Source organism: Daucus carota, chromosome 3, assembly GCF_001625215.2.
Source record: "Daucus carota subsp. sativus chromosome 3, DH1 v3.0, whole genome shotgun sequence".
In the NCBI taxonomy this organism is placed as follows: Eukaryota; Viridiplantae; Streptophyta; class Magnoliopsida; order Apiales; family Apiaceae; genus Daucus; species Daucus carota.
The window spans coordinates 45,337,200-45,352,165 of NC_030383.2; the positions used below are offsets into that span (position 1 = coordinate 45,337,200).

General features: G+C 33.4%; 2 protein-coding genes across 4 annotated transcripts; both read left to right on the forward strand.

The window, feature by feature from the left end:
• The first annotated feature begins 720 nt into the window (after positions 1 to 720).
• On the forward strand, positions 721 to 2,638 carry LOC108213377 (patatin-like protein 2). Its single transcript, XM_017385166.2, has 5 exons — positions 721 to 954; positions 1,071 to 1,252; positions 1,369 to 1,525; positions 1,621 to 1,782; positions 1,892 to 2,638. Exons 1-5 carry the CDS (start codon positions 766 to 768, stop codon positions 2,402 to 2,404), a joined length of 1,203 nt encoding a protein of 400 aa, XP_017240655.1. The 5' UTR covers positions 721 to 765; the 3' UTR covers positions 2,405 to 2,638.
• Positions 2,639 to 3,317: 679 nt separating this feature from the next.
• LOC108211060 (patatin-like protein 1) lies at positions 3,318 to 8,118 on the forward strand. 3 transcript variants are annotated; one of them, XM_017382549.2, is made up of 5 exons: positions 3,318 to 3,602; positions 3,698 to 3,879; positions 4,012 to 4,168; positions 4,249 to 4,410; positions 4,514 to 5,269. In XM_017382549.2, exons 1-5 carry the CDS (start codon positions 3,414 to 3,416, stop codon positions 5,009 to 5,011), a joined length of 1,188 nt encoding a protein of 395 aa, XP_017238038.1. In that variant the 5' UTR covers positions 3,318 to 3,413; the 3' UTR covers positions 5,012 to 5,269. The 3 variants fall into 3 exon arrangements, with proteins under 3 accessions (XP_017238038.1, XP_063945093.1, XP_017238037.1); XM_064089023.1 differs by lacking the exons at positions 3,698 to 3,879; positions 4,012 to 4,168; positions 4,249 to 4,410; positions 4,514 to 5,269 and adding exons at positions 6,685 to 6,866; positions 6,986 to 7,142; positions 7,214 to 7,375; positions 7,470 to 8,118 and having other exon boundaries at positions 3,363 to 3,602; XM_017382548.2 differs by lacking the exons at positions 3,318 to 3,602; positions 3,698 to 3,879; positions 4,012 to 4,168; positions 4,249 to 4,410; positions 4,514 to 5,269 and adding exons at positions 6,269 to 6,578; positions 6,685 to 6,866; positions 6,986 to 7,142; positions 7,214 to 7,375; positions 7,470 to 8,118.
• Positions 8,119 to 14,966: the final 6,848 nt, after the last annotated feature.

The following is a 14,966-nucleotide window of genomic DNA, read 5'->3' on the forward strand; positions in this document are numbered from 1 at the left end:
CAAAAATTAAGGTTTTACCAATATAATATAATAAGTGACTAAAAACAAAGATTAAATTAATCAATCCTTATAAGCAACTAAAAACAAAGATCAAATTAATCAATTTTTATAAGCAATTAAATTACTGATAAGATATATAAACAATGAATAACAAAGAGAGCTAGTTAATTAAAAGAGAGAAAACTCATATTCATATATATATATATATATATATATATGTATGTATGAAGAACAAACTTTAGGGGAGATGAAGTTCTTGAGAGATGGAACATTAGAATAAATGTCAGTTCGCCGAGACGGAGAGGAAGACATAGGGCGGTGGTTCAAGGTGTCTTTTTCTTAGTATTTGCTTTAGTTTGTAAAACCAATGTCCAGCAGAAGATCGAATTCAAATCGGAGTCGTTTTTTAAGTAATAGTCTAGTGACGGAATAAAAAAAGACCAAACTAAAAAACGTGAACAAAAAGTAGAATTACAAATTATACCCATGTATTTGGGAAAACATTCGAATGAAAAAAGAAATGAGACAAGTATTTTGAGATAATTATTTTTTTCAACTAGGGCATGCAAAAGGAGACAGAGAGTAGTAATTTATTAAAGCTCGGATTTCACATATGCCTCTCTGACTGAATTAACAATAACCGAATACCGATCCAAGTCAGACCGGTCAGCCATGCCTATATATAGTGAAGGATGTATAATGTATGAAGTACCAGTTGTGGCATTCTTGCTGGACTAAATATAGACTGCAAACAAGAGAGCACACATGGAGATAAAAGGATTTTTGGTTCTGTCGTTGCTACTTTCTTTAGCAACTATTCTCGAGTGTGCAAATAAACCGCCTGCCACTCAAACAACAAAAGGAAAGACCGTGACGGTGCTGAGTATCGATGGAGGTGGCATTCGAGGCATCATCCCGGGCACCATTCTTGCCTTTCTCGAGTCCAAGCTTCAGGTCTTTTTTTTTCCCACAATTTGCATGCTTTTTAAATGTATGCAGTATGCTAGTAAACTACTAAATTGTGAACTTGCCTAGACTAATGGTTTGATTATATACAAATATTTTTTTAGGAATTGGATGGACCCGACGCAAGAATTGCACAATACTTCGATGTGATATCTGGTACAAGCACAGGTGGCCTGGTCACTGCAATGCTCACAGCTCCAGGTGAAGATAACCGGTCTCGTTTTGCTGCCAAAGACATTAACAAATTTTATTCTGAGAATGGACCCGAAATCTTCCCACAGGACAAGTATATTTCTTCCTAGCTAATAATACCTTACTTCTCATTACTATTTCAAATTGTTAGATGACTAGCTCACATGAATTGAAGTATTGACGGATAACAGTTTTTGTTGTACCTTATAGTGCCTCCACTCAAGGGCCGAAGTACGATGGGGAGTACCTAAGATCGATCATTAGGGAATCATTGGGCAGTATAACCATGAACCAGACCCTTACAGAAGTGATCATACCAACTTTTGACATCAAACTGCTTCAACCAACAATGTTTTCTACCAGTGATGTATGCCTGTCTTAACAGTACTAGTCTTTTTCAAAGTTGTTTATGATGACAAATAATTTATGTAATCTTTTTATTTTATTCTAATTTTACTACAGGCAAAAGTAAAAACTTCTAAGAATGCATTACTAGCAGATGCTTGCATAGGTACATCTGCAGCTCCTACTCTTTTACCAGCATACTACTTTGAGACTGAATTCGAGGATGGGAAGACTCGCAGCTTCAATCTGATCGATGGTGGAGTGGTTGCAGTCAATCCGGTAAAATCCTTTGTACTTGAGTGCGAATTAAGTTAATTTGTACCTAATATCAAATCAGCGTTACTTGAAACCGTTTTTAATCCTTGGAAACTAATTTTTTTCCGCTCAGACTCAGGTCGCCGTAACTCATATTTTCAATGAAATAGTGAAAGGAAACTTTGAGTTTGTGGATGTCAAGCCAATGGACACTAGAAAAATATTAGTAATATCACTCGGCACTGGTACAGCCAAGTTTGAGGAGAAGTACAATGCAAGCACGGCTTCCCAATGGAGTCCCCGCGATTGGATTAATCCCACTATCGACTCTTACAGTGCTTCAAGCGCTGATCTGCCTGACATTGCAGTAACATCGCTCTTTCAATCCCTCGGGGCTGAGAAAAATTATTTGCGCATTCAGGAGGATAATCTGGTAGGGAATACTACTTCAGGTGATTTGGCAACCACAGAAAATATGGAGGCACTTGCTGACATAGGAAACAAGCTGCTGGAGAAGTCAGTAGCCAGGGTGAATATCGATACAGGGGCATATGAGCCCGTGGAGGAGGAAGGTACCAATTCCGATGCTCTGATCCGTTTTGCTAAGCTACTTTCAGATGAAAGGAAGATCCGCACAGCTAATTAGTTAACCGGATGATTGTTGTTTCACTCAGACAAAATGCAGCTGGACTCAATTGCTCTGTTCTCTTGGCTTCAACAAAATAAGCGATACCTTTTTTTTGTCTTTCTAAAAATTATATCCGAGTTATTTAATAAATGAAAAGTGATGCACCATAACGTCACCTGAGGGAACAGAAAATCTGGCTCATAGCATAAGTAGTGAACTTCTCCATATCATAATACAGTATGTTTTTCTATAGTTTTGAACTTCTGAAGAACAAAAGTCCAATTCGAATAACACTTAAAGTCGAACTCAGTTGGATTAGTTGATGTTTAACTAACTTGAACTCAGTTCGATTTGATAGATGTGTAACTCGCATATAATATACGCGGCTAATCAGAGTATACATTGTATTAGTATCAACTGCCACTAAAAAGGTTGGTAGGTTTTCGCGGACTGCCATGTTTTGCGCCTAAAGCCAAGTTAATTAACTAAATTGTCAGAGTTTAAAATTGAAGTACTGCAGTCTGCAGGTTCTAAAATATCTTAATGTCATTTGATAATAACCGATGTGGGAGCGATCGTCAGTGAGATTTGTGAGTGAATGATACATGTTTATACTTAAACTTGCTAAATTTTTATAGAAAAATGATAGGGATTTCAATTTTGTAACCAAAATACTTCTCAGATGTCTGGTGATACGAAAGTTGGTATCTCCAACACTAAAACTAAACACATGATGTCTATATTAATCAACATTATTTATTTATTTGAATCTGCATATGAGGTTTGACAGTGCCGAGAGTCATTTACAAAACGAAGTCGATTGACCACTACTTAATTCATAACATGCACCCATGTTACAGAAAATCTGCTCAAGATCTTTACAACTCTGGCTGTTATAAAATAGTTGGTCAAATATATTTTATGAACTCTGATATGTAAGCGAAAGTCATCATATATATCGGTATCTAACAATAGCTACATATTCATAGTGTATACGTCTTTGCTGTTTTGGACTACAAGAAAAGAGATGAAGAGAACAGGATTTTTAGTACTAACGTTGCTAATTTCATTTGCAACAACTCTCGAATGTGCAAATAAACCACTGACTACTCAAACAACACAAGGAAGGACCGTGACAGTGCTGAGCATCGATGGAGGGGGCATCAGAGGCATCATCCCTGGCACCATTCTCGCCTTTCTCGAGTCCAAGCTTCAGGTTTTCTTCTTCTTTCATAAGCTGTATGCTAATGAATTGGGATGGGAACCAATAATATAGGCTAATAATCTGGTTACAATGTTATATATGCGTAGGAGTTGGATGGACCAAATGCAAGAATAGCACAATACTTTGATTTGATATCTGGAACAAGCACAGGCGGCCTAGTCACAGCAATTCTCACAGCTCCTGATGAAGACAACCAACCTCTCTTTGCTGCCAAAGACATTAACAAATTCTATTTTGAGCATGGACCCAAAATTTTCGCACTCGACAAGTACATTATCACCTTTCTCCTCTTTAGTAATTTTATTTATTATCCATTTGTGAGAGGACAAAAAGAAATAACTTGACTAGCTTTCATATTCAACCAAGGTACTGATGAAAAATTTTCTGCTGTACCTTATAGTGCATCCGCCATGGGGCCAAAGTACGACGGCAAGTACCTAAGATTGATAATAAGGGAATTATTAGGCAACATTACCATGAACCAGACACTTACCGATGTGATCATACCAACTTTTGACATCAAACTCCTTCAACCAATAATGTTTTCTACAAGTGATGTATGCCAATATTTTAAGAAGTAGTGATTATTTACAGCCTATAATTTATGTTTTCTCTAGTGGCTAAATTGATTTTGCAGGCAAAAGCAAGATCTTCAAAGAATGCATTACTAGCCGATGTCTGTGTAGCCACAACGGCAGCTCCTACTGGTTTTCCAGCACACTACTTTGAGACTAAATATGAAGATGGGAAGACACGCAATTTCAATCTCATAGATGGCGGAGTTGCTGCTACCAATCCGGTAATATTTATGTGCTCTCAGTACTACAATTTCCCAGAATTGCAATATCCAACTAACGTAGCTGAATAAAGTCTCATTGTCGAAACTAATCCACATTTCACAGACTCAGGTGGCCATAACACACATTTTCAACAAAATACTAAAAGGGAAATTTACAAAGTTATTAGTGGTATCTCTTGGAGCTGGTAAAGCTAAGTTTCAGGAGAAGTACAATGCAAGCGTGGTTTCTCAGTGGAGTCCGATCAATTGGATTTTTGACAAGGGTGCCACGCCTTTAATCGACGTTTATAGTGCTGCAAGCACTGATATGGTTGACATTGAAGTTTCTTCACTATTTGAAGCCCTTGGAGCTGAGAAGAATTATCTGCGTATTCAGGATGATAATCTTATCGGGAATACAAGTTCGACTGATCTGGCCACCACAGCAAATATGGAGGCGCTAGCTAACATAGGAAACAAGCTATTGGAGAAGTCAGTAGCCAGGGTGAATATAGAAACAGGAGCCTTTGAGCCCGTGGCTGGGCAAGGTACCAATTCTGATGCTCTAATTCGTTTTTCCAAACTACTTTCCGATGAAAAGAAGATCCGGCTAGCTAACTAGGGATGATGACATTTAGAGGGCGTGAGGATATATACTTATAGCTGTAATGCATAATAAGTAAGCATTTCTACTCCGTGGTTTCTGTTTGTATTTGAGCAATTGTTGTAATAAAGTAAGCATGATAAACAGTCACACCGGCTAGCTGATTAGTAGTCAGCTGAATGCTCGTTGTGTGATTCTGATAAGCTTGCAGTAAATTTGGCGTCGCTTCTTGTTTACTAACGCATGAAATAAGAGCTAGTATTCATTATTTCCGCATATTGTGATAAATAAATAGCGATCCATATGCAACAGACTGAAAGCATGTGTATTGAAATCAGATTCTTGGGCAGCAGAGTCCATTCAGCCGATGGAGTCCTTTGGTACATGATATGGTCGGCTGTTATTGTTGTCCAATATGTGCAAAATAATATGTGTGTTTGTGTGTATATAAGAACGAAAAGAGACAAAACAATATATGTGTTTGTGTGTGTATAAGAATGAAAGAAGACAAAACAATATATGTGTTTGTGTGTGTATAAGAACGAATGCAGACAAATTAAACGGATGATACAAACCAAAATCCGAATTCTCAGGATAAAACGGTTGGCGATGCTACGCAACACCTTCAGCTTTAGCTTTCCAAAGTCTCGGAATAGTTCTCGGAAGCCCATGATTTACACCCCTGCACGCGTGGGTGTTGGAGCAATACATTGGTAACACACGTGCATAAGTGTTTTGCTATACAAAGCCAAGTATTCTCCTTTGACAGTTATCGTGTGAGTTTGTGCAGCTTGCTTCGAAAAGTTTTTGAAACTCTATTTGAAATAATATTTTTTATTTTTGTACTTGAAAATTCGTACTATAAACTAAAAACTCATAGCGCGTTGAAAATGCGCTCGGTTAGAACTCGGTAATATAAAAATGGAGCTGGTAGGCTTTCTGACTTTGTTGTGTTGCGCATGAAGTCAACTCAATTGTGAGTATTATCAAGACTTAAATGACAACGTGATTGCTACTCCTATAATTAACGAAATAAGACAGAAACCACGTGACTTTGAACTACGTAAATAACAGTAAATTGCTTCGCACCGGTCAATAGCGTCCGGATCATATTTTGTATATTAAAATAAGATGTTCAAAATTTGTTTGGGCTGCCAGAAGAGAAAACAGGACTTCCACGTTTGATTCAATTCAAGATATGTATGTCCCAAGAACAAACTGCGTAGCTACTATATTCACACGCACAACACCCTTATATAAACTAAAGAGATGTAAAATAAATTTGTATGGTTGTATTTCCCTTTCTAGCTTCAATTACTCATAAGTCCTAGCAATATAAATTAAGCTGCTTCTTCTTCACATTTTTTGATATTGACTATAAAACAAGAAAATATACATGAAGGCCACAGGATTTTTGGTATTGGCATTACTGCTTGCATTAGCAAGTGCTCATGAATGTGCAACTAAACCACCTGCTGTTCGAACAACAAAAGGGAACACCGTCACTGTTCTGAGTATCGACGGAGGTGGCATCAGAGGCATCATCCCTGGAACCATTCTCGCCTTTCTCGAGTCCAAGCTTCAGGTCTTCACTCTTCTTCCACCACATGGATGCTCTATACAAATTTATGTAGTGTGCTAGAAAACTAGTATAGACTAATAGTTTGATTATGTATACATTTTGTGTACAGGAACTGGATGGACCGGATGCAAGAGTTGCAGACTACTTCGATGTGATATCTGGAACAAGCACAGGTGGCCTGGTCACTGCAATGCTTGCGGCTCCTGATAAAGATAACAAGCCTCTCTTCGCTGCCAGCGACGTTAACAAATTTTATTTTGAGCATGGACCCAAAATCTTCCCACAGGACAAGTATAATTCTCTTTACCACATTCAAGTCATTTTCGTTTGAGAGGGCTAAAGTACTCATTTTGACTCGCATGCCATGTTTTTGTGAACTGATGGAATCAATTTTTTGATATATCTTACAGTGCCTCAGCTACAGGGCCAAAGTACGACGGAAAGTACCTAAGATCCATCATAAGGGAATTATTAGGCAACATGACCACGAACCGGACCCTTACTGATGTGATCATTCCAACTTTCGACATCAAACTTCTTCAACCAATAATATTCTCTACAAGTGATGTAAGCCATTCTCTTTAATGCTTTTACAATTTACAGATATAATTTCTGAATCGGAAAATATTTCTCTGCAGGCCAGAGTAAAATTTTCAAAGAATGCATTACTGGCGGATGTCTGCATATCCACTTCTGCAGCTCCCACGATTTTACCAGCACACTACTTTGAGACCACATATGAAGATGGGACGACACGTAGCTTCAATCTTATCGATGGTGGAGTCGCTGCAAACAATCCAGTATATTTTCCTACTTGACTGCAATTTAATTAATTTCATAAAAATAGATTGATCTTCCTAAACTATTTTTTCTTGTTTTGAAACTAAATTTCAGACTCAAGTGGCGTTAACACAAATTTTCAATGAAATATTGAAAGGAAACTTTGAGTTTATTGACATTAAGCCCATGGACACTACAAAGATGTTAGTCCTTTCACTAGGCACTGGCGCAGCCAAGCTCGAGGCCAAGTACAATGCAAGCATGGTTGCTCAATGGAGTCCGATCAACTGGATTTTTGACAAGGGTGCCACGCCTTTGATCGATGTCTATAGCGCTTCAAGCGCTGATATGGTCGATATTCAAGTTTCTTCACTATTTCAATCCCTGGGAGCTGAGAAAAATTATTTGCGTATTCAGGATGATAATCTTATAGGGAATACAACTTCAGCTGATATAGCAACCACAACAAATATGGAGGCACTTGCTGATATAGGAAATAAGCTGCTGGAGAAGTCAGTAGCCAGAGTGAATATTGATACCGGAGCGTTTGAGCCTGTGGTCGGAGAAGGTACTAATTCTGATGCACTCACTCGCTTTGCCAAGCTACTTTCTGATGAAAGGAAGATCCGCATAGCTAATTAGTCGATTAAATCATTGTTGTTTCTCTCGAACAAATTAGCAATTTAATTATTTACTTCATTTCTCTTGTTCAATTTTTCATTGGTATTGATAAATAAAAAGTGGTGCACTATGCTTTCACTACTGCAAAGTTTCCTCATGTAGATGTATATGGTCACTTCAGCGCACAGAACAAAGATTAAAGATATAGATAAAATTCAATTAGTCAGGTTTTAATCAAAGCATAAATAGTAAACGTCTCGGAATCATTGTCAAGCTAAGCAACGGCAAAAAGAACAGGAAATCGTATCTGGATAATTATAGCAGCACAATAACATCTCACTTTGGGTGCAAGTAAAATTATCGAGATTATTATCAAAAATATTTTTGTTTTTTTTTCCTAATACAAATGTTGACACATTTCTCCTATATATATATTTACCTCAGTAATTGTTTGTTTGATGGATGTGTAATGATAATGATATATACCACGTTATCTCACCTTTTGGTTAAAATTATACTCCCTCGTCTCAATTTACAAGTCTTTTTTTTTCCAAGAGTCAAATTGACAAATTTTTGACAAATTATTGAAAAATATTTATTTATTGTTTTACAAAATAAAAAGTTACATATTAAAATAGACTTGATTTACCTTTTGATGATATTTTTTTAAAAAAACTTTCAATTATACTATATCTATAAATTTCAGTTAAAATATAGTCAATTTGACTAGTCAAAAAGAACTTATATATTTTGAGACGGAGGGAGTACTTATGGGAAAATGTTAGCTATTTTTATTGATCGTGAGTCCATAATATTCTGACTTTTTGAAATATTAATACTAAATTCAAATTTAAAAATTATTTTTAAAATTTTACTTTTTACTAAAATTATATAATTAATATTTTAATTTAAAAAATTGAAAATTTATAAATATGTGTCAAAAAGTCAAACGATCTCTATTTTAAAACCTTCAGTTCTGTTCTTCTATACTTGTATCTAATAAAAAGAATTACGAAACACAAATTAAAACCTTCATTCTGTTCTTCTATACTTGTATCTAATAACTCTACCCAATTTAATCGATATTTTATATTTTGTCTTTCTTCTCACATTTAAATGTTTGCTTTTAATTTAGGAAAAATAAATATTTTTGTCATCTAACTTATTGTGTTTTTAGAAATTTGTCACTCAACTAATTTTTTTTTCTTTTTGCACATTAATATCAGGTTTGCTATTGTTTTTAGAGCAAGTCCAACAGTTGCCCTATTTAGTGTTTTAAATCATAATATAGGGCATTTGATGAAAAAACTTGATCCAACAATGTCTTAGTGATGCCCTATATCACTAGGACAACCCATTGAAGCCCTGCCCTATCCCATATTTTATAATATATTCTTACCAACACTCTCTTTCTCTCTCTATTTTATATTATGTTTTAATGATGAAAGTGAACTTAATAATAAAATATTAAACATATAGTAAAAATAAGGCACATTGTTGGAGTTGAAGTTAGTAGAATATGTCCTAAACTACTAGGACATAATTTTTTATATTATATTTAGGGCTCCAACTAGGACACTGTTGGACTTGCTCTTAGTTACTGACTTAGGTTCGGATTTGATTACTAGCATTATGATAATTTTTTGTAGCATCGTTAGAGCAAGTCCAAGAGAAGCCTTATATCATGTCCTAAGTTAAAATTTAAGGCATTTGATAAAAAAAGTTGCTCCAACAATGTCCTAGTGGTGCCTTATATCACTAGTACAACCCTTTCAAGCCTTGTTTTTGAAGCACTCTCTCTCCTTGCCCTATCTCATATTTTATAATAAATTCCTACCAACACTCTATTTCTCTCTTTACTTTATATTACGTTTCAATGATAAAAATGAACCTTTGATAATAAAATATTAAACATATAGTGAAAATAAGGCACATTGTTGGAGTTGAAGTTAGTAGAATATATCATAAACTACTAGGACATAAGTAATTTTTTATATTATATTTAGAGTTCCACCTAGAACACCGTTGGACTTGCTCTTTATACATAGTGATAACTTGTAATATTTGATTATGTGAAGTATATTTATATCTTTATACAGACATATATCAAGTCATCAAAATATTATAAACTATTAGTATATTTTAAAAATACTACAAAGAATTGATATAATGCTAATAATCATATCTGAACCTAACTTTAGTGATGAAAGAAAAAATCTAAACCTAATAGTAGGTAAAAAAAATATATAATTGAAAGATAAGTTTCTGAAAACCCAATAAATTGAGTGAGTAAAAAAATCAAATTTCCCCTCAATTTAATATATATCAATAAATCCGATTATTCTAGCGACTTTTCGAATCTTTGACCCATATTTGTGCGCAGGCGGCCCTTGGATTAATGTGGCGTGCGGGTGGAGTAATATTTCTTCTTCATTTTTTCGTCCAAAACCGGGCAGAGGCATGTGTGATGTGAATCCTGTATAGATCTGGCGGCAAGTTCAATAGATTAGTAGAAGCCGGAGAAGCATATCGCTTCTGTTTTTTTGACCTATAACCTATTTATGCAAATAAATAAAAGTACTTTTAAAAAATCGAGAATGCTATTTTTTTTTTTATCCAGAATTTCTGCTTTTTTTCCAAACATTTTATTAACTTATTTGCTCCTTGATTCAACTCAACTTTTTTAATTTAAGTAAGAAGTCATTTTTTTTAAACTAAACCAAACGAGCGATATATATCTCAATCCCTGCTAATATTATAAAATAATAAATGTTAGTGAATCTTAATGATTCAGATAATTTACTTTTAGTATAAACTCTAATAACAATTCTTATATTTGTCTATTATTAATATTTTAATAATAAATTTGAAAGAGAGAAGAGGAAAATAAGGAAAAAGACAAAGAAAGAAGGAAGAAAATGAATATTTTATTTATAAATATTAAATAGGTAATGACCAGAGGTTATCAAAAAATAAGTAATGGTTAAAATATTTAAGAATATGCTACTCCCTCCGTCCCTTTTAGTTGTCACATTTGGTTTCGTGCTGGTCAAATTGACCAGAGTTTGACTGAAATTTATTAATTTTTTATCAGTTAGAAAAAAGAAAAGAAAATATGTCATTGAGGATAACTTTTAATCTAGTTTAAGATGTAATTTTTAGTTTTTAAAATAATGAAAAGTGACTTATAATCTTTGGTCAAAAGTTTGTCAATTTGATCAACAAAAATAGAAATGTGACAACTAAAAAGGGACAGAGAGAGTATTGAGATAGGTTATCATTAGGATAGTGTTAAAGTGCCTCTTTATTGATAAATTATCTACTCCCTCTGTTTTGAAATTTAGGTCATTTGACTTTTTTGCACGTATTTCTAAGTTTTTTGACCGCATGTCAAAAATCATTATTTTTGATATTTTCTTTTTTTGAATAAAAATATATGATTTGTATTTTTATTCAAAAAAATTAATTTTAAAAAATAATAATTTTTCACATGCAGTTAAAGGACTTAAAAATACGTGCAATAAAGTCAAACGACATATATTTCAAAATGGAGGGAGTATATATGATTTTAAGGACTCATTTAATTAACGGGTTAATTATCTAGTTGGTCACTGAAGTGGGCTTAATGTATCAAGTTGGTCACTGAACTCAAAATGATATCAAGATGGTCACTGAAGTGGCCATAAATCTCAAACAAGTACCTTAAAATATGAGTTCAAGCAGTAAAAATATTATTTATTAAGTTTTACATATTATTTTTGAATGTTACCAAAGCCAAGTAAAATGTTATGACTTCTAATATTTATGATAATATATTTAGATTTTATCAAGTTTATTTATTATTTATTTTAAATTAAAACAAAGTAATAACTATATAATAAAATATAGATAATAAATAAATTTGATTTAATATAAATATATTATTTTAAATACTAGAAGTCATAACGTTTTAGTTGTTTGTGATAACATTTAAAAATAATGGCCCTGTTTGGGAATTAGCGGTTAGCGGTTAGTTGTTAGCGGATTGAATGAGATGTTTTGACTAGCTGATTTAAATAGATGTTTTGACTAGCGGATTGAATTAGCGGTTTCTTGTAAAACTGTTTGGTAAATAGCTGTTTGATGAGCTTTTTGTGACACATACCCAAACCGCTAACCCAAAAAGTTCCTCAAACTATCTTTTTGAAAATTAGCTTTTTTGAGCACGATTGGATAATCCAAGTGGTTAAGGGCTTATCCTCTGTTGGGCCAGATCCTGAGTTCGACTTTGGCTCATCTCGAGAATATCTTAGAACAGATACTCAAATTGTAAGGCTATAAGCCACATTAGTAAAAAAAAATTAGCTTTTTGAGCCCAAACCTCTATTTCAATCCGCTAACTACCAAACACTAACATTAGCGGATTGAAATGGTCAAACCTCTGAAACACCCCAAACCTCTAATTTTACCCCAAACCTCTAACTTCCAAACACCCCCAATGTGTAAAACTTTATAAATAATATTTTTACTGCTTGAACTCATAATTTAAGGTACTTATTTGATATTTATAATAACTTTAGTGACCATCTTGATACCGTTTTGAGTTCAATAATCAACTTGATACATTAAATCCACTTCAGTGACCAACTTGATAATTAACCCTTTAATTAACTTACTGGACCTGCTCTAAATTTATGTATAGGGTCGACCATCGTAAATTAAGCGGAGGTTTTTCTACTACTGACGTTGGCAACTTGTTGTCATAGATCACGTAATCAGATTCTACAATTTGATCATTATTTATAAATAATTACTCCTCAAATGTATATGAACGATGCGGATGCAGGCGGCTAAGAGCATCTCAAACCATGCAAAATCTTTGGCTAAAAAATGAGTTGGCATTCCAAATTTAAAAAATATAGCCAGCGTCCTCAAAAAATAGCACTCCAACCACACTAATATGTTGTCTATAATTTTAACCAACCTCCTACGGATGACTATATTTGTCGAATCTCTACAGGTCTGTAAGAAATCTGTAGGAAGATTACACATCATTTATTACCATATTAAACTGATATATTTTATTTTAACAATCTAAAATATTAATAACATAATATTTTTTCTTAAAAAAAATAAATAAAATAACATAATATTTTTAAATTACAGCCAAGCAGTATAGCCAATACCATTGAAGCAAAATGTCTTGCAGGTTCAGCAAATTTTACATTATGTCTTACAAGTTCAATTTAGCCAACAATTATAACCAACACCGTTGAAGATGCTCTAATTCAAGAAAAACAGCAACCACAGGTCCACAGCTCATATATTGAAACTAATTATCATTTCTACCTAATCTTTCCCTCGATTATTATAATTTCGAATCGCGGATCTATCATGTTCTGCGAGCAAGGCAAGTTATAATCTTTATTTTTCTTGACTTAAAGAACGTGGCTAATATTTAGTAACAACTGGTAATAGAATATGGTTGTTATTTCTCCATAATAATAATGAATTCGAAAGCCATCTCCGTGACAGGTCCGTTCCTATCCTCTTCTCTTCCTCCAAAGTCCCGAGTAATCCGAGCAAGACAAAGTTTTATCTAGGTTCAACAAAAGTAAAAGGTTAATTTCATACCTCCGAGTGATTTAATTCGTTCGTATATAATAGTTTTATGTGGTACTCCCTCCGTTTCAATTTACATGTCCACTTTAAAGAAATTTTTTGGTTTCAAATTAGTTGTCCATTTCAACTTTCAATGCAAAATCATATTTCCAAAGTCAATTCTACTCCACATATCTCTTATTTATATTTCCTAGATCAATCTCATACCACATGTTATAGTCATATAATTCATCTAATTTATCAACATCCATTTTTCTTAAACTGTGTGATTTTTTTAAAGGTGAACATCTATTTTGAAACGGAGGGAGTATATCATTTTGTGTCGTGTACCCAAAAGAATAAACACAAAAGCAATTTATTTAGGGTTCATTTATTTTCGTGTTGTGTATCTTTATTTTGAGTCGTGTTTAATGTAAAATTGATTTTAAATAAATACATATATTAATATAAATATTAAATTTCTAGGTATATATATATAAAATTATATGAAATATATACATTTAAATCATTTATAGTTACAATATTATAAACTATGCATATTTTAAAGAAAATATACATATATTTATTATAAATATACATATTTATAATTACATATTAATATTTAATCATAAAATTATATTTATTTCGTGTAACTCGTGTCGTGTACCCAAAGGATAAACAAAAAACCAACACTACATCTAGTCTAGTCATGTATTTCGTGTCGTTTACTCAAAATGAAAACATAAATATTAAGGTTGTGTTCACTTCATGGAATGAAATGAGGAGAGAATGAAATGGAAAATTATATAGTAGTTTTAAGGAGAAAGAAGAAAGTATGAGATAATGACGACAAAATATGAATGTAGTTAGTTTTTTTGTGAGAAAGATTGTGAAGAAACATGATGTTGAAATGGAATGAGCATTCCTTCCAAAACATGTGAGTTAGAATTATAGTTAAAATAGTAAGGTTAGAATGATTGAAGGAATAAAAATTATATACATTTTTTTGATCAACACCATTTTAGAGTATAAAATTCATTCCATTCTCCCTCCATTCCATTCACTCCAAGTGAACACAACCTAAATATTTTTCTCATTTTCATGTCATATTTTCGTATCGTATGAAAAATTGTCGGGTCATAGTTCATTTGTTTCCAAGCAATCTATTCCTTGAGAAGGCTTCAAAATCATATAAAAATAATACGTGACAAATTAATTTTTATTAAAAATTTATAAATAAAAAGTTGCACGGAAAATTACATCCTCTCAATTTTTAAGTTTAAATCAATTTTAATCCAATCTTAAAATTATATCAATTTATATAAAGGATCCAGGTCCGTGCATAAGAGACCGGTTAAACAACATACAGTTTTGTGGCCGTTGGATGAATATCCAATGGCCAGGATTGTA